This window comes from Bemisia tabaci, chromosome 5 (genome assembly GCF_918797505.1).
Source record: "Bemisia tabaci chromosome 5, PGI_BMITA_v3".
Taxonomy (NCBI): Eukaryota; Metazoa; Arthropoda; class Insecta; order Hemiptera; family Aleyrodidae; genus Bemisia; species Bemisia tabaci.
This window is the reverse complement of record NC_092797.1, coordinates 40533251-40554082: the sequence shown is the minus strand read 5'-3', so window position 1 is coordinate 40554082 and position 20832 is coordinate 40533251. Positions and strand designations below refer to the sequence as shown.

Here is a 20832-nt window from a genome sequence, read left to right as displayed (position 1 = left end):
TTTGAAATATACGAGAAACGGGGGGGGGGGGGGGTACTGGGTAACCCCCCCCCCCCCTTAACATCCCCCTAAAATGGGGTTTCGGGGGTCTGAAAATATTTCCATTGAATTCTTTGGGGTCAATTATCCCCTGCAAATGTTCGTCCGAAGTTCAATTCTCGGCCGTTTCCGAGAAAGAGATAGTGAACGGGTGAGAACGGTGAGAATCGAAAAACATAAGTCAGAGGGCAATCGGTCGTGGTGCAGCTTCCCATAAGAGGTGTGCGGGGTCCTTTGATTTGAACTTGTCCTCTTGATTTTTCCACATTTCTTCTTCGAAACGTATTTTAAATGCCTAAAACGAATATATGAAGAAAGTTGGGACTGCGTCCTATTATAATACAAAAATCCGTTTTTTCGGCGGTTTGGTCTGAAACTCAGAAGTTGGGTAGAAATACCGACTTGAGGCCAGTAACATATCCAACAGCGCTGCCGGACGAAGCATAATAATAAATATTTAATTAGGGTGTTGTGGGCGGGTATTGTACTATAAGGCAACGCTGTAAAAAATTGCATGAAGCCCCTTCAATCTGCGGGGTATGCAATGGTGTATGTGGCCTCTTCAAGATGGCGGATATGCAACAGCGTTGCCGGATGGTGCACATATATAAATGATTTAATTGTTTGTGAAACTTGGCAACATCGAATTTTACAGTGTTTCCAGATGGTGCAAGAAATTAAGAGGACAAGTTCAAATCAAATTTCCGTTTGCCATTTTGGGTTGAACCATTTGATGGATCTTATGCTGATAACACCTCTCTAGAAAGGTATATCATGATCCGTGATGTGGACCATGCTCTTGTGATAACATTCAGGTACAATTTTTTATTTTCTTTTATTTTTTTTTTCATAGGATCGATGCGATGTCTTGATCATGACCATTACCTATCATTTTGTAAAGCGTTTCTTCAGACATTTTTTTCCACCAGATGCTTGTTTTTCTATGCTACGATTACTAAGAAGTGGGTGAGGCTCTGGAATCACACCAAAAATGAAAAGTCACACACTTTATACGATTTACATTACAATCATGGTAAAGAGGAAATGAGGATTTCAAATATTGAAGAGAAATCTGTGCCATTGGCTGGACCATATTATGCAGGCAATTCTCTGATTGACCCCTGACAGACCTTTCAAGGGACAAACTTAATTTTACATTCATTGATATTTAATTTGATTGTTTTTTTACCCAGAGACTGATGCAAGTCCCGCTGACTAAAACTCCTTGAAAACTAAAAAAACTAATTACCATTGTATTTCAAGCCTTGCGTGGGATCAAATAGTTCTGAAAAAGAAATTTTTCATATTTTCTTGCTATTTAACATCCACCTGTAGGAATGAAATTTGCCTTGACAATCAGATAAAAGAGATCCCAATCCTTAATCATGATGAGGTGTTAAGTTACTCAACTAATTCTTTCTAAATAAGGGCCTCTGCTTTGAAAGAAAGTCTAAAGAAACACCAAGTTCCGTCATGAAGCAATGCAACGTATACATTTAATGAATAACAATAGGCAGAGACAAGTGAGAGATGATTTTTTCAATTAATTTATTCTTACAATTTGAAAATAAAACAAAAAATGTTAATAATTTTTGACAGACACATGAACAATTAATATGTAACGTCTAGTGAGTATACCTTAAGAGAACAGTGAATGAAAAGTAACAGGATATGCAGAAATTCATAGCAAAAGGTGTTCTTACTTTGATTACCTATCTTACAAGGTTGCATAAAATTCAGAATTTTCTAAAAAACCATACGCTGCAGGGAAAATTTAAAGTCATTTAACAAGTTGTGAAAACACAGCAGTTTCTTAGAATAATGTTCACGCACATTATTTTAATGCAATTTTATTTTGTTACAAATGTTTTATTCTTTGATAATACATGGAAAATCCACACTCACATTAGACTTTAAATATTGGGGGTTCAAGTTTAATCTTGCAATATCACTGTTTTGAATAAATTTTGACTTGAAACTAATAGTGGCTTTTGTGTCTTCATGATTTAGGTAATGAAAGAAAATGGTAAGTACTCTGTTCATGAATTTTTTGTCAAGGATGACTTTGGAAAGAAAGCTGCACAAATAGATTTTCAGATCATTACTACATGAGACCTCCCAGGAACACACTTTCTTTTCATGCTCATAAACTAAAAAAATTTTTAAAAAAAATCAAAATTTTAGAACAGCTTTTTCACCTGGTAAATACACAAAAGACTGAGAAAGGGTTCATTTATTTATTTTTTCAATCTATATCGACTTACAGATGATTCTGATTGGGCACTGTTTCCTACTGTCCTTATTTGAAATTATTGCTACATATTAAATTCAGTGTATCCAACGTGAAATTATTTTATTGCCGCCTGAGGGAGTTGTTCTAAAATTTTAAATTACGAATAAGCGAGCCAAAATACATGCTAAAGAGAGGGGGAGAGGGAGTTGTAAGAAGTGTTATGTCATGGATAATCCATGAAATCTAATGGTGAAACTTTCATTTCTAAGTCATTGATGACCATACGTCTAAAACAAAGGTTAAAGTTGTTTTAAGGTATTCTGATCTGAATAGCAATTTTGCATTGAATAAAAAAAAACTTGCGCTAGAAAATAATAATTCCAAAATAGAAAAAGTAAATTGGTGCTTTTATCTACAATGATATACTATTGGTGCATACAGGAAGAGTTACTGGACAATTTCTTATAGCAAAATAAGTAGTAATTTTTAACATTCAAGCAAAGACTACTCAAGGCATAAATTGTTAGCACCGTACATTTTCAGCTGTGAAACATAAGGAAAATATTAAAAAGGTTTTTGGATTATCTACTCAAAATTTGTACTTCTCCAGAACTGCGTTTGTTTCACACAATTTCTGAGTTAAAGCGGCATTAGGTTTCTGGTAAGTCTTTGAAAACTTCAGTTCCAGTTCAGTAAAAACCTACTTAGCAAATTCAAAATTATGGAGAAGGTTGAAGAAATTTTGAGATGCGACAAATTGAAGATATTTAGGCAGCGAGTGGTAAACTGAGCGGCTTCCTAGAAAACCAGATGGATTAAAAGAACTACGTATTAACATCATTTGTTTCAGCAAGGAGACGTGTAACACATTTGATAAACTTTATGAATTAGTGCACTACATTCCAAATTTTCGAGAAAAAACAAAAGAAAGATACATTTGTGAATTATTACTGAAAAAATAAATGAATGTAACGATCAACTGAAGACGGTTGTAACATTACTACAATTGCGGATCCTTCTGTGAACATTATAAGCATTACCTAACACCTCTACAGACCTCAGACCACCAAAAGACCTTGGCACCCTTGGAGTAACTGTTTTACCGTGTGAAAAACAAAAATCAATACCAACAAAAAAAATAGAAACTTGAACAGAACTGAGACGTACTTCAATTAAATTAAGTATCAGTAAGGAGCTTCATACCGATTTCTGCCAAAATGACTTGGATAAACATAGTGATAAAGCAATTTTCAGGGTTATTAGTTTAAAAAAAACAATTAATATTTCACTTTAAAATTGATCAGCTCTGTTTTACAGTTGATTTTATTATAAATGAGAAGTTGGTTTAAGCATTTCATACAGGGTCAACTAAAATTCAGCTTACTCTCTGAGGAAATTAAACGTTTTCTCAATTTTTTCACAGAACACAGAGGCAAGAGTTTAAATTTATTGAATGACATTTGACAGACTCGATAAAGAAGCATACTAAAGAGGTTGTAACAAAGCTAAAAGTATAATTATGCAATATTAAATCGGCTACAAAGATTGTTTGGAATTTGCAATGCATGTATTTTCAGGAAAATTGTTAAAAAATGCTAGGCATTCATTAATATTTTCACTTACCATTTTTTCGTGATTATAATGGTGCCTAGAAAACCAGTGATGAAGACTTTACGGAACTCACATACATAATAATACATAATAAAAAAAAAATCAAAAAAAAAATTCAAAATAAATAAATACATGGAAAAATCAACAATTAATTACAGATTACCATAATTTGTGGCTTAAAAGACTGCATTTTGCGTTAAATTCATTTTCTTATGAAATTTCTTTGAAATTCGTGATGTGATCTCGGCTTGAGGTAACTTTTTGATAACTGCCTACAAAATTAATTTAGCTCTCACTGCCCAAAGATGAAAAATGCATAAATGAACGGGGTTGCATAAATCACCAGAAATAAAATTGGTGCTGCTAGGTAAGTGACCAATTTTTTGTAAAATAAGCTCCTGACACTTGAAATGAAGTTTAATAAGACTTCTAAAGGAAAGAGAGAGAGTAAGTGGGGGGTGGGGGTGGGTTGGACAGATTTGAGATTGGTTCAAAGTAAATTGATAACGTAAAAAATAAGGAGCACTCACTAAGATTCTTTTAGAAAATCTTTTTCATGGTTGTATCAACTCTTAAGCAACAAATTCAACCATAAAATAACACAGTCAAAAACAAAAATAAACATTTACTGGGCATTTCTCAACGCCCAAAGTTGATAACAATAAAATTTGAAGCACAATTTGTACAAGCAACAAGAGGGTTTTTGTTTCCATCCAATTGATTTTGTGGAAACTAATTGGATTGCATTTTGCAAAAAGGAACCACTAGCATTGCAATGATGCTAAGATTGTGCAACTTCATCTTTCGCAATAAAATTGCGGAAATTGTGAAAAACTATGAAATTTAGATGGTAATTTTTGTCTTAAATTTACAGTTTTTAGCGAGTAAAATAGAAACTATTAATGGATAATCGGGTTTTTCCTCCAAGACAAAAGAAGTTGCACAATCTTAGCAACATTGCAATGCTAGTGGTTCCTTTTTTCAAAATGCAATCCACTTGATTCCCTTCAGTTGTGAATGACACTCGCCTTTAAGACACGGATCAGAATTATTCAATCTAAGCTCATATTTAATTACTAATCATTAGATTGACTGCCTCCTTCTTTTTCGTAGAGTACAGGCAAATGCCAATGTTTACCTAATGATTGTCATCTGGAGAGTTGAGCCGAAATGATTTTAAATCAAATACAAACAGCTTGTCACAAGTCAGGTCGACTGGAAATAAAAACCCACTTCATAAATGGACTGCATAATGTGAGTATGTTTACAAAGAAGTGACAAGATAGGTAAAAATGAAAAATATAAATATTTCATATTAAGTGGAGTACTAAGTGACTCAATACTTAATATCATGTATTAGTTTTTATGAGATACATATGTACAATACCAGAATTTGTAAACATGAAACTTTAAACGTTCAAGAGGGAAAATAAGAGTTTCTGAAAATCAACCATTTCGATGGAAATGTATTCAAACCTTGAGGAAGAAAATTAATTTTTTTTATTTTTCATGGACGTGCATAATATACAGAAAAATTATTCTCTCGTGCCATACAGACAAAGGAAGCAATAGGCCTATTTCATGTTTAATGGAGTCTTGATTTGGTTTTTATTGGGGAGTGTTCATGGATAGTCAAAAACTTATAAGTCAGTTTTGACACCGAACTCTTACACAGCAAATTACTGTCTGAGATAGAGCCTATCAAAGAAAATGTATGACGAATTACATTACCAATTTTGTACTTCAAAAGGCGATACTTTTGCCTATTTGCAACAAGGAAATTCGGCTTGTGAACCTATGTTAATATATTAAACTGATGCTTGACTATTAACGATCAAAACGAAATGCTGAGAAAAATGTAGCACATCCATTTTGTAGAAAGATACATAAAATAGATATCACCGGCAAACACTTTCAACTAAACACAAGTTTGTTAGTCAATACAAAGCAATGCGCCTCAAACAAGTCTTAGACTTATTTAAGCACTATGACACTGGAACGTGACATAAAATTCAGACATATAAGTCAATTCTGCAGGCATTTGAAAACAAAATTTATTCTTTTAAACTTAATTGGGCAAAGATCTGAAGGAATTACTAAATACATAATTTGATATCTTGGATTCTAAGAGGATGTAAAGATCAAAGCTTGTTTGAGTATCATAATATGAAACTATAATTTATAAACTCTAAACTGTTCAAATTTGATTGATTGTATCATTGATGCCTGCAAGATTTACTTAAAATTGCTGGAGGAAAAGTTGTGCTGAAACTGGAGGCTGTATACACAATTTCACTCATGAAATAATATTGGATTACAATACTAAATCCAACTTTAGGCGTTGAAATCTTCAATTAATTTTACAGAAGCGTACTTACTAGAGAAAATACTTAATATTTTACAACAGAAAACAAAATAGACTGAATCACAAGTTGAACAATGGCATATCAAGATCAGGAGAATTTAACATACTTAAGTTGATTACATACATTTTAACCAACTTCAGACAATTTAAAGTTTCATGGAAAATTATTTGAATGTGATGATGTCATTCATCATGATAAATTTACAACACTATTACAACCAAAGTAAGAGTAACCGATTCTCAATTTGATATATATCAGAATTAGTGCAGATGAGATCAACAAAGTATTGTCAATGGAAGTTCGATGAGAAGTCATGCTTTAGAAAGGAAGAATAATTTGTCCCTTCCAGGCAGCATATCACAAGCGCCATTTACAACGAGGTAATATGCTGCCACATATCTCAAAATTTTATTTGTTTAAACTTTTGCACATACTTTCATGAAAGTTTTGGAGATTGATTTTGATAACAAAAAGAAAAATATGTAACATTTTCAAGTAAATCTGTTCATTAGTTTTTCTGAAAAAACTGGACAGGTTTGAGAAGTCTGGCAACATACTGCTTAAGCACAAAAGCGCTTGAGATATTCTTCCCAGAGGGTTCTGCAGGTATTACCTGATAATTTTTAGTATTCATAGGTGAGAATAAGTATCCAATCGTGATTTTAGAATGAATGAGAATAAGTTATTTAATACTTTCATGATGGCTATAGACCGATCACTAATGTGCTAAGAGAACTTTGAGAGAAATAACAATACTTCAAAACACCTAGAAGTTAATACAATTACTTTTCCTGATGAAAGATAGAAATTTGATTCTGTTTTCATCCCTATTTCAAGCAAGACTTTGTTCAATTTATACATTTTTTGAACCGTACAACAATTTTCTACATTATCAAAGATCAGCATAGTATAAAATATCTGGCATTATTTAAGGTTCTTGCAAAATATTTCACCCATTTTTTAGAAAAAAAAAGAAAAAGAAATAAACGAAAGAGAGATTTGTGATAATGAATCAGACTTAGGAATTTGTGGAGATCAGTTTAAGCTTAAATTAAGCTCTATAAAGGGTCTGTAGAGATGTGGGGTGTACCTTTCTCGGTACCAATTCTCTCATCTGATTATCCTTTAAAAAATACATATTCTGATGCACATATTTGAAACACATTTTTTAAATGCCAGCCAAAGACTTGACGTGATTACATCATCACGTTTTTTCACCTCCGGTTGGTCAGATTTTACTTAATCAGCTTTTTCTCAGAGGTGCTTTTTAAAACTATTTACTGAACCTTGGGTTTTTTCATGAAATTTAACATAAGGAATAACTGTCAGACACTCTGAACAAAGGTTGTGCAACCAACCCATTCTGCATAGAAGCATTCTAGGGGCAAAGCTAAAAGGTGTATTCTCTACATTTCATACATGATACAGTTCATTACAGAGCCTAATAGACTTGTTCAGGAATAAAAGGTTCTCTTGACGCACTGACTAGAAATAATGATTTAAAAGAAAAGAAAACCTTTAATACATTTCCGCACCTATACCGAGAGATTGGAGTAATGGTAGATTACCATAAACCATCCAAAGATTGCAACTTATTGGCAATATTTTATAATTTTGTCACAGAATACTGATTAAAGTCCTGTATTAGGACTATGGAGTAACAGAGAATACTCATCATTCCTAGTAGGATTGTTCATTTTGTCAATTAGGACGAAATGAATGTGCATTGCGAAAAGGAGAAATTTTAAGAGAAATTCAAAAAGAAGAAGAGACGTCCTTTGGAATTTTTTTTGTTTTGGAATGTGTCAATTTTTCTTTTCAAAATCTTGCTCCAGAAAAATTTCTGATTCGAGTTGAATTTTCTCTGCACTCCTTCATATGTACACTTACTTGGCAGGAAAAACTTTTCCCCTTCCTAATTTACACGTTGATATCCACATGAAAAAACATTTGCCTTGCAAAGTTCATTCAGAAATCACACTTCAAAGAGCAGAATAATATGCTACCGTGCTAAGGAAAAACGCCGTATAAACATTTGAGTTGCCAAATTTCCTCCAATAGAATATTCATTTTTGAGGAGAGTTATATACATTTTCCCTTCAAATTTTCAGATGATTTAGATCTAGTCGTGAATAAAATCCTCTAAAAAATTAAAAAAAAACATGTTCACAGAATTCTCTGAAAATTCATATTTTATTACAAGAAATTTGGCAACGTCTGAAGACTTATACGGCGTTTTTCCTTAGCACAGCAGTATGGAACGTTAAAGGAGAGGAACCTTTAAACTTTCATCATTGTTCCTCTTCAAAGTAAGGCTCTATCATTTAAGTGTACAAAGTGTGGTTGAGACAGTACGGCATGACTCTTCCATGACTGCAAGTATCTTCCGAGTCAAAATCCAAAATAATCAATACAGCACCAATTACAGCTACAAGGCATCCAAATATCGCAAGACCTAATGCGGGCAGTTTTCTATCGGAGAACACAGACCCTGGCTCCAATTTCAGGTAACTAGCTGCAGGCAAAATAAATGCCAAGGGTACGGCTGAAAGCACACCCTAGAAAAAGAAAATAAAAATGATACACATGAAATACAGAAAATGATCACAAGTGGAATAAATATTAAATGATGATACTGACATGATACCATAATGATAATACTACCGAGCAACGGATCTCGACTACTTTTGTTGAAAATTTCCCCTCATTTTCCAAAGAGAATACTGCTTGACTTTTAAGCGCAAAATTTTCAGAGAATAATTTTGAAAGTAGGAAGAAAAATAAAAATAAATTTCGGGCAAAATCGATGATTAAACCTTTAAAAAAGGTAAATTAGGGCTGTTCTATCGTTTGTCGGTAAATAATTGAAACAGTTCCGTTAAGAAACAGTTACGATAAGAGCTTTTACCGATAGCGATCTGAGTTTTTGGAGGTGACGAAAATAAGCTGTTGCCATGTGTACAACTATTTTACGCGCCGCCGCACCAGGCAATCTGACAAACCGACACACGGGGCAACAAAGCATTAAGTGCAAGCTCTCAAAACTCCGATAAGACCGGCTGTTAATGATATCATCGCCACTGTCCGTACTGCCACCTGTTTCCATATCAGACGATACCGATAGTGTTCCGGCAAGAATTTGTTTGAACACTCCTAAGGTAAATGTGATAGAGAACTTGCAGAGTGACAAACCAAGATACTTGGTTTGGTGCTTTCGTCATCACTATGGCTTGCTTTTTGGAATAATGACAACATATTTATTCATGGGGGCATAGAATACCTTTTATTTTCTACAATTACGAAATCCACAGAACAATGTAAGTACTTAGCGGCGAGACGTTGGTAAAAAAATTTAACATAAGAGATAATACAGAAATTCTGCGATTGCTAAAAAAAAACAGGACACACTATTCCCTTCTCTTTGGCCAAAAACTTCCTCATCTCCTTCAATTTTGTTGAAAAAAAAAAAATATAAGGACGAGCGACTTTTTAGGTCATTATATAGGAGTGGGTGGGAGAGGAGTTACATTTGTTTAGGAGCCTTCAGAGAGCTTAAGATATTGTTAACAGAGCACTTGGGCTACCACACTGATTCAGTATTGCATCATGAAAAAAATCACTGCGGTTTGAAGCACTTGCTGGCACAAAAATTTACACTGCTCTTGGTAGAAGAAATCATATAGCTAAAAAGAATGCGTATACTTTGACTGTAGCTTGTAAGAAAGAGAACTGGAGAGGCATAAGTTGTCATAATGATGGCATTGAAGGATTTCTGTTTTAGCGCCTGTTTCGTGCACAGTTTGTACTTAAAAAGCGAGCTTCCGAAAGAAATAGCAAATTAACCACAAAAGAAACTTAAAAGAAAATTCCAAGAGAAGTACTTACGTTTAGTTCTAAAACAACTCCTAAACAATCCGTCATTATGGACAGTAAAAATGTAGTCCCAACAATCCCACATGTGATTAGCAAGTGTTGGAGATCAGACACGTTATTTTCATTCCCCATTATTTGATATATGACAGACCTTGTCACAAGGCATTCAATTGGGTAAGTAAATAAAATGGTGCAGCTGAAAAACAGTCTAGCAAGGTTCATCAGGTCGTCGTCCCAACAATAATTTTCCAACAGATCTCCTGAAATTTATAAAAACAGAAGTGAAAAAGCAGCAAGAAGTTATGGTACTACTTAAATTAAGGACAGGTTCTGATCTGAGATATGTACCACATATCGATATAGAGATTATTCATTTATAGTTAGGCTCTGATTAAATACTAAAACATTAGAGCATTAAAACGTACGTGAAATTTGAGATGATTAATAAACTTGTGTGCCTGCAAGGATGATAGAACTTCACTGACTTTATAAGATCATATTTTACAGTAAAATATCTTGTTCTTATTTTTCCATCCATCTTAAATTAGCTGTCCAACTAATGCTCAAAAATCACAAACAGTTATAGGTAAATAAACTATTTCAATGGCAAAATTATTAAAACAAACATGTCATCTACAAATATCTAAAAAGTTGCTTGAATTGAATTTTTTAAAAAAGGAAAAAGGAAGAAAAATCAGCATTTTAGCGGATGTTTTCAAAATATTTTATGTGAGGGGCGGTGGGTAGTAGCAGCAATGGCAATGGTGATGGTGGCCTCATTTGACATCCATTTCTAGGTCAGGGTTTCTCTCCTGAGGGAGAAGTTATTCCAATTCGACTGTGCTCCTACAAACTTTTTCAATTTGCCCTCAACTGACGCGTTTTGTACTGCAAAGCTCAGCAGCTATCCAATAACACAACAGTGGGCCATTTCGAAGACTATGGCAGATGCTCCCAACGACCTAGGTGACCCTGAAAGTACTTCAAGCACAATAAGAATAATCCTTGCATTAATCACAAAATTTTCGAACACTGCCCATCATTTATAACCAGATGGCTGTGTCCCTCTGTACCTCTGTCGCCTCAAAGGGTCTGATACCGTATTGGAATAGTATGGTCATCCATGGCCACACTCACATATTCTGAGTATTTTTTAAACCTACCACCATTGGGAATGGAAACAGGGACCTTAATGCTAATAGAAAACTGTCACCAAAGTTGACCTTCATTATGTAATATGTAATAAATGATGGAAAAGTTGGACGACAATTTGTGATAAGGAACTACTATTGCTAGCCCAACCATACAAGCACCTAAAAGCATGGGAAAACTAGTGCCACAAACGTTGTTTCTAATATGAGCTAAAAATGGAAGTTCTTTATCGCGAAATGCAGTCCACTTAAATGTCAAAAGCCAGCAGGATCTTTTTCTGAAAATAGGACATTCAACATTAAAACTATCATGCGTACCTTGGGAGTATCCAGTGAAAGTGGCATAGCCTGCCACACCAAACATTGCTGATATAGCGAAAGAAACAGAGAGCGAAAAGTGCGTTATCTTGTCCCACTTTGTTTGATCAGCTCTTTCAATGGATTCATACAAAAGGAAAACGTTGTGATGGCACATAAAGGCTGTAAACGATAATTAAAGTTGATGTTAAAAAAGGAAAGGAAACAAAAAAAAAAAGAAAACGAAGATCTAAATTCTCCTTCCATAGAATAGTTTATCCATAAGTTAGAGAGTTTTGATGTTTGAAAAAGTTTTCTAAGGTGGGGGACTTAGATATTACGCTTATCCACCATCTCCCACATACAAGAGAATATTTACACTGGACCAAACCGGTCAGATTTTTAGACCAAAACCAGCCCGAGATACATTTATAAATACGTGAGTGAGCGCTGTCCTTTTCTGGATTGTTCAAACACTGTGAAAAAACCAAACTACACTTAAAACTTTCTGGGCACAGCTGCCTAAGGTTAGTAGAAATAGCATTTAAAGTCACCTTCAAACTCTACATATATCAGTCATAATTTTGTTTAGAATTCAGTAAAAAATTGTGTGAGCACTCATTTATTAAAAAAATGTTGATCAGTCAGTAAGATTTTAAACAGTTTTTACTTCAAGGATTTGTAGGTTTTAAAGTCTGGCAATTTTTTTTGGCTGCATGAAAAAAAAATAGACGGTGCAAAAAATGCGAGGAACAAACAGCATAATTACCAAAAGCCATGATTCCAAGAGCAGGAATAACATCCCAGTTCGCAAATTCCCAGGCATCAAAACTTGGTGGTCTGTTGACAGAAAAAAATAAATGATATAATAGAAAAATACAAAGAATTGAAGAGGAACAAATTCAACAGAGCAGTTTATCCCCCTTTTTTGAAGCCAAAAAAAGATAGTCAATTAATGAGTAGGCTGGACGAGTTATTTAAAACATCCTTACAATGTTATATTTTTTGACTTGACTTTGCTCTAGAATATGCATGCAGCCTCGTAGAAAAAATGGCAGAGCTATCTTGTTTGCTGATTGTGCCTAAAAAATGTTGAAAAACAACTCCCATTTAGAAAGTATGTAAGAAATTGCAACGGCACCTAATAGCAAAATATTTAGCGGCATCTCCTCCCACAACATTTAATGAAGAATAAAAGGAATTCAAGAAAATGGTGTATTTCCTTTGGAAAATACACTAATAGATAAAAATATACTTACACTACATCTTGGAGAGTGAAGAATCGGATAAAAATCGCCAACAGAATAAAAAAGACAAAAACCATTGAGAGGATGGAGGCTTTTGCCAGGCCTGCTAAATTCTTCATCAAACAGAGGGGTAATGTCACAAAAATTGTTGCAAGAGCTACAACTACATCCCGCCGGGCAAGTAAAGAGTGAGGGTATAAATTGAATACCCTCATTAAAACTTTGGTAATTGTATCTCCAACCACTATGTTATAACTCACCATCGCTGAAACAGAGTAAAAAGATTAGAGTAAGTTAAGAATTTAGAATGATGCAGGAGACCTTAGTTTTTCTTTCTAACCTCTCCTTTGGGAGGAAAGAGATTTTCAACCATTAATACAGTACTGCAATAGTGCTTGAAGGTACTGCAGGTAGTACTGCAAGGTGCTTGAAATTGTATTCCAGGTTTAAGAGCAATAGATTCAATGTACTTACAAGTAATCTCAGAAAAGTTCATATTATTGCTAAAACTATTCTGTTAGATCAAAAATGATTTAAATCCCGACTGACTTTTGAAAATTTCTGTTAGCTTTTCGAAGTTTATAATACATTCTAGTATTTCTAGTGAATACTTCAGGGCCAGGACACAACAAACAAAATCTTCATTCATCACCACAAATGGTGATAAGGAAAATTTAGTGATCTAGCCTCTTTCAAATCATGCTATTGTTATGTATGGAGAGAAGTACAGCAAATATATATATTTTTTTTCTTTCTTCTGATGTCTTACTATAATGATACTTAACTGACACTAAAATACTTTTTCGACGCAAGCAGAGATCTACACAAAATTTAGGCAAGTCCTATTAAAATTGTTAATTACCTATAAATGGATAAATAAATTGAAGAAATGAAAGTATGATGAACCCTGCAGACCCAAATGCAGCTTCCATTAGTCCTTGATAGGAATAAACACCACTTATATGAGCTGATCGGACCATCAACACAAGAGAATAATCAGTCACTAAGGCTACGAACGCCAACATCATGATCCCCAATCCAAATCCAGCTTCTTTAAATGCATAAGGTATGCCTAAAAATGACAAAACAATTAAAATTATTGCAAAATTCAAATCAGAAACCACAAAAATCATTGATTTGAGGCAATTTAAGAAACTTGATTATGGATACGTTTCTTTCGCTGGGTGATGATCCTGAATAATCAGAATATGTATTCTTAACAGCTTATCCTCACTCAAAAACAACAGAGGTGATAATTTCATTGCCTTTGTAAGGGGCATTGTTGCCTCTAGCTTCCTCGAAAATATCAAGGTAATGAGGAGAAGAGAGGATAGGATCACATCGTACTTAAGTGTAGCGCACCAAAATTGAAAAGCTCCCTCTTAAACTAGACTTCAAATATTTTTAAAGAGTTTCAACAGAAAACACCTACACACTTGTAGATATTCAGTTTAAGCGCCTTTAAAAATTAAAGAATTTCAACCAGCAAACTTGAGAGCTGACACCTCAAATTGAGTTAGCTCTTGATTGATTACAAAAAGAATACCAATGATTATCACAGCTATGAAACGAAGAAAAACACAGATGCACATTTTGTAGTGTTTTAAAGTTACCATTTGTGTTTTACTTTTTCATGGCTTGACTTTTTAAAGAAAATTCTTTACTTAAAAAATAAAACTTATGGAAGTTGTCAAGAAATGACATTAATAAATTTCCTATTGAATAAAAATTACGATAGATAGTTTACAGTATCGTGAACAAAGATATTTCATTTACTTGTTTCCTTCTCCTCTTAAGTAATTATTTATGATATAGTAACATCTTGTTTGAAGAATGCAAAGAAATTACCGATAACTCCGCTACCGATGATGGAGTTGACATAATTGAAACTGGCAACCTCCAATCCAGACTTGTGCGGATCTTTTTCATTCTGGAAGAAATGAAAGGCAAACATTAAGGCTACAACAGTGTAAAGTAGATTAAATTTGTTTTATTGATGTCTATTTTAAGAGTTATATGTAATACTTAGGTAAATACAAACATCATTAGATGATAACTTCCTGATGTTTAATTAATGTTCGAGTTATTGGATAACTTTAAATATGCATGTGAAATCGTCAGTTCTTGAGAGGCAACTCAAGTTTGTGTCCATGCAGGGTGTCTGCTAAAACTGGCTGGTAAAAATAAAGTACTTTTACAGTACTTTTTCAGTACCTATCCAAAAATTTTAGTACCTCATAGGTAGAGAAAATTCAGTACTTTTCGGTACCTTTAAGTTGATTGTTGATTTGAATGCCTTTAATTCTTTACATTTCTTACCGTTTGTTTATTTTTTATTCTCCTAGAAGAATTGTCTATCTACTAAATACAATCCTAGCTTTAGTACGTTTATACTATGCGGTTAAAACTGCAATAGCGGCAAAGGAGAACCGCCAAGGCCAGCGTGGAGGCTATTTCAATATTAATTTTCAATCGCTAAGGCCCAACGATACAACTATTCGTACTCTTTGGAATGCGTAAGGTATCACGCCACAATTGAAGGCGTTTTCAAAACTGCCAACAATCCACATCGGGATGCTTATGTCGCATGAATAGAAACTGGATGGCAAATATTAAGTACTTTGATAGGACTTATTCAGTGCCTTTCCAAAAAAATTCAGTACTGTATCGGTACGTCGAGTTTCGAAATTCGAAAATTATCGAAATTCACGCGCAAATCGCGAGAAAAATGACGTAGCCAGGAATTCCGAAGCTCATTGGTGGCCTGAGAATCAACAAATCTATACAATCTCGATCTACCGCAAAAATACTGCACTGAGAATCATTGCACAACGGACTGCATATTTTCCAGGTTGTTTTAAAAACACCCGCGGTATGAAAGCAAGAAATTACGGACCTTCACAGGGGATTTCTGTACTTTTTCAGTGCTTCCGGACGCCCTCAAAAAATCAGTTCTATTTCCGGACTTTCCGGAACAGTAGACACCTTGCCATGGAAATACAGAAGGGAATTGGAGGAGGGAAATAATTTTAAGGAATTCTTCGCGCCTGTCTCACATTTTCAGATGTAATGAGCTACACCGCCTACCTAATAAGAGAGAAAATCGTTGTATGAACGTTTTGACATTGCCAAATTTCTTCTGATCAGGTGCGACGTTTTTGAACGATTTCACTTTCAATTTTTCTTGTTTACCTATATGAAAATTTCAGGTAAAAATATCCATAACTTTTTTTTTAAAAAAAAAGAAAAAAAATGAATATTTTATCGGAAGGCGGGGGGGGGGGGGGGGGGGGGGCTAGCGGCATACAAATGCTGTTACCGTGTTTCTCCTTAACTCTGAAGAACAGTAAGCAGGTCTTGTACTATACCGACACTGAGTTAAGCAATAGTTTTTGCACATCATTCAGTTTTTGGAACTAGTCCTCTTGGCTATGCCAACTCTTTAAACTTCCATTTTATAAAATTTCAGCAGAATTGTTCATCTGTGATTCGAGCAAGCGAATTCGTAAGAAATAGAGTAGGCCTTCAGATAGGTATTGCACTGCTTTTAAAAATGATAAATAACCACGAATACTTGATTTTAAAAGGGGAGGAAAACACTTACCCGAAAAAGCTGCTCTGTATCACTATTTGGGCCATCACTAACAGGAGACTGAAACTGAGAGAATAGAAAAAAATCAATTTTCAATTGGTGGGAAATAAATAGATGATAAAAACAACCACAAAAATAAAAGATTACAAAATAACATATTTGCACAAAAATGGAGATCGTCGGAAAAAATTGAGCGGCTTGGTCTGATGCAACTATTCGTGCTCTGGGGATGTCCGTGTTGCAATTGTTGCATACAAAAAAATTGAAGGCGTTCTGGCTTTTTTAGGCACAAAATATAGCTGCGGTTGTTGGTTCTCACGGGCTTTCTGTGTTGTATTCACGATCGTGTCGACCATTAAATCGTGGAGATTCGGATGAGCCGTGTTGGATCATGGCAGCGTTCCCAAATGATGCAAATTTTCCATCAAAACATTTCCACAAGAGCGTGGCTGGTGTCAATTCCGCTAATCACTACCGACAACATTTAAACAATTTTCATCATTTGCGACGCTGTCATAAGGCTACACCACTCGTCCGAATGGAGATGTTGCATGTGTGAGGGATTTGCGATTTGACCATTGATTCTTATGTAAAAGTTCGCGAGAAACACGATGGTGCCACTGGTTTTCTCTGAAATCAACTCTCAAGCTCAAAAAAAAGCTCTCAAAGTGAGGCCAAAATGGAGGGGATATCCCGCCCTACCCTGAGAGTCCACCTCTACATCAAAACAAACTCTCCATGCAAAGATAGGGAGCAAATACATATACATTGGCAGGGTTGCCGCTTTATTTGGGGACTCCAAAACTGAAAACACGGCATCACTGCTAATGTATTTGCTCCCTATCTTTGCATGGAGAGTTTGTTTTGATGTAGAGGTGGACTCGCAGGGTAGAGTGGGATATCCCCTCCATTTTGGCCTCACTTTGAGAGCTTTTTTTGAGCTTGGGAGATGATTTCAGAGAAAACCAGTGGCACCATCGTGTTTCTCGCGAACTTTTACATAAGAATCAATAGTCAAATCGCAAATCCCTCACACATGCAACATCTCCATTGCCTGGATTTCATGGTAAACCCGATTGTGACTGCAATGTAGCAAACCCTCGAGAACTAACAACCGCACCGCAGCCATGCGTTGCTTACTTCAGAAACCCAGAACGCCTTCAATTTTTGTGTATGCAACTCGGACATCCCAAGAACACGGACAGTTGCATCCAGACCTAGCCATTGAAAAAGCCGCAGCAACTTTAATTGTTTTCTGCTTGCTATAGAAAAATGCGTCACGCTTGTATTAGCATTCATACGTCGTCATAGCACGAAGATAGGGCAGTTTGAGTATTTAATCAAATTGAAAGAAACAAATAAGAAAATAATAATCAATATACGAGGGTTCTCTCTAAATATTTCGTCAGTAAAAACGCCAGCGGAAACCATTTAAGTTAAGCCTTGATATCGTTACAATCAAATGGTAGGATATAGACGGTTATATTGTAAAGCCTCATCAAATTTGCGTTTAAATGGTTTACCGTTTGAAGTGTTTTTTCCTTCATAAGACTAGAATTACAAGATAGAGCCTAACACCAATTTTCACATTTTTATCGATTTAGAATTTTTGACATGAAAAAGAGAGGGGGAGAAGGGGGGAAGAGAGAGAAAAAGAGCGAGACCAGACTACTCTATAAAAACAATACTCCTGACCAATTCTTTTTTCTGAGTATCATTTGGTCTCTTCTTGCTTCATTCGATTCATTAGAACTAAATTTATCGATAAGGAGCTACATCTGGCCTATTTTAGAAACAAACTATGTGACGTTAGATTCCCTCTGCGGATAGGTACTTTTGGAATACGCGGATTTAAACCTGAAATAGAGTTCCTCACTGCATAATCCAGCCCATTTGAAAGCTCATACGGTACTCATCCCCTTCAGTCGTGAGATCAGGTACGGTGAAGTGCCTCATCTGAACAGCTCTTACGTCACGGCGCGAGAAGAGAAAATTCCTGGCGCCGAAAAAGGAAGTGGCAGGAGACGAGACGAGTAATGGCATTAGTGGAATTTCGCCGGACGGACTCTGGGGTGCCGGGGATGGAGGGAGAGAGGGAGTCGAGAATTCTCTCTCGGGTCCTTGGGGAGGGTTGTTCCGCTGGCGCATCTCTAATTTCGTCCGGAACCGACACCCACGACCAACTCCAACGAGCTGAGGAAAAACGCCGTATGAACCCTTAGGCGTTGCCGAATTTCCTTTAATAAAACACGAATTTCCTGCTATACTTCTGAATATTTTCCGTCCAATTTTTCAGATAATGGAGATGCTGCATGTGTGAAGAAAGTGTCAGTGCTCCCATTTCCCGGAAGTAGTTTCAAATTCCGGAACTTTTGAGATCTTCCTGAATTTTTCCCGGAACGCGAAACCTTTGAAATTCCCGAAATGTTCCGTAATTTCTTGCATTTTCCGGAACTTTCTCGGAACTTTTGGGAACATCTGCAAGGAATCCCGGAACTTTTGACGGTCATGGGGTGGGAGAAATGGAGATGTTGCATGTGTGAAGAATTTGCGATTTGACTGTTGATTCCTGCGTAAAATTTCGCGAGAAACACGATGGTGCCACAGGTTCTCTCTGAAATCAACTCCCAAGCTCAGAAAAAGCTCTCAAGTTGAGGCCAAACTGGAGGGGATATCCTACGCTATCCTGAGAGTCTACCTCTACATAAAGACAAACTCTCCATGCAAAGATAAGGAAGAAATACATTAGCAGGGTTGCCGTGTTTTCAGTTTCGGAGTCCTCAAATCAAGTGGCAGCCCTGTCAATTTTTTTGCTCCCTATCTTTGCATGGAGAGTTTGTCTTGGTGTAGATGTGGACTCTCAGGATAGCGCGGGATATCCCCTCCATTTTGGCCTCTACTTGAGAGCTTTTTTTGAGCTTGGGAGTTGATTGCAGAGAGAACCAGTGGCACCATCGTGTTTCTCGCGAACTTTTACATAAGAATCAATAGTCAAATCGCAAATTCCTCACACATGCAACATCTCCATTTTGTTCGCAATTTTACCTAAAGTGTCTGAAAATTTCAAAGAAAGATATTCACATCTTTCCTCAAAAATAAACATTTTATTGAAGGAAATTTGGCAACTCTCGAAAGTTCAAACGGCGTTCTTCCTTAGCACGGCAGAACTCCAACGAGCTCCGTCCGAGGAGAGTGAAAGCTGAGAGCTCGATTTAGATTGCGGAAACTTTTAACCCTCTTGCGCCAGATTCCGATTCGTTTGTATTCGAGGTATCTGGGAGTCATCGTGGATCTAAAGTCAGGGTTGCCACCGAATCTAGAAAATGAAATTCCCTGACCTTTCCCTGATTTCCCTGGCGAATTATGGCAAAATTACCTGATAATTGGACCGAGTTTAACAGAAAGGAACCAAGCCACATCAGCTATTGCCAAATTTAACGAGGCAATTTAATTTTTTACAAAAGAAGGTTTGTGCGGATTCCTTTGAAAATTTCAGGGAATTTGCTTTGTACTATGCAGAAAAATCACTGAAATTTGCACGAAAATCCGCACGACTGTTTTCATGGAAAAAATTAAATTGTCTGGTTAAATTTGGCAATAGCTGATGTGGCTTGGTTCCTTTTTGCTTAACGCGGTCCAATTGAAGATGTGCCAGATGGTTAAAATTATATAATGAGAATTAGTTTATTTAGGCAAAATTTTTTGTTCAAAACGTCAAACTCATTCTAGAAAGCAAATTAAGGTAACGAAGCAATTTTCCCCTGACATTTCCACGTTTCCTCTGACTTTGAAAATTCTCTGACATTACCCGGTATTCCCTGACGGTGGGAACCCTGTAAAGTCTGCTTTGGGTTTGGAGTAGCACTGGAATAATAAGTCTCTTGGATTCATAGTCCAGACTTTTTAAAAAAAATTGACAGAAATAATACTCTTGATTCAATCGGAGTTTTGCTTGAATCGAGAGCCAAACCTATAATTTAAGCGGACTTCCTTCTAACTCAAGCAAAAATCCGATTGGATCGACAGTATTTTTTCTTGTCAGATCTTTTAAGAGTCTGGACTCGGGATCTCAGAGAATTTTTTCCCCGGTGGAATTCATCTGACTTGTTTACAGACTGAGAGAAAACAAATTCCTAGTCTTTCCGAATCTTTTATCCAGTGGCGTGGCGTGAATGATCGATTATCGATATATCGCCATTTGAAGCTATGGTAAAGAATCGATTACTAAGGTGTTCGCTGCAAACACCCTAATAATCGATCTTTTTTCATAGGTTTGAGTGGCGTATCGATCGATATATCGCAAAGCACGCCACGCCACTGCTTTTATCATCGATCATCCTGTTTGAGGCCGTCCACACGGGAAAAAAACGCTTTCCAGCCAAAGTGGAAACGAAAGGTAGATTTCGACTAATCGTTTCTATGA

The 20832-nt window shown here is 35.8% G+C and overlaps 1 protein-coding gene across 1 annotated transcript in view; it reads right to left on the bottom strand.

The window, feature by feature from the left end:
• Positions 1-1570: 1570 nt before the first annotated feature.
• LOC109040717 (putative sodium-coupled neutral amino acid transporter 11) overlaps positions 1571-20832 on the bottom strand; it is a 45274-nt gene continuing 26012 nt past the window's right edge. The window contains exons 2-9 of the mRNA XM_019056725.2: positions 16422-16475; positions 14666-14747; positions 13680-13889; positions 12830-13082; positions 12340-12410; positions 11592-11753; positions 10135-10382; positions 1571-8807 (exon numbers count right to left, since the gene is read on the bottom strand). Of these exons, the coding sequence (XP_018912270.1) occupies positions 8574-8807; positions 10135-10382; positions 11592-11753; positions 12340-12410; positions 12830-13082; positions 13680-13889; positions 14666-14747; positions 16422-16475 (1314 nt within the window). The 3' untranslated portion in view covers positions 1571-8573. The remainder of the gene's footprint in view (positions 8808-10134; positions 10383-11591; positions 11754-12339; positions 12411-12829; positions 13083-13679; positions 13890-14665; positions 14748-16421; positions 16476-20832) is intronic.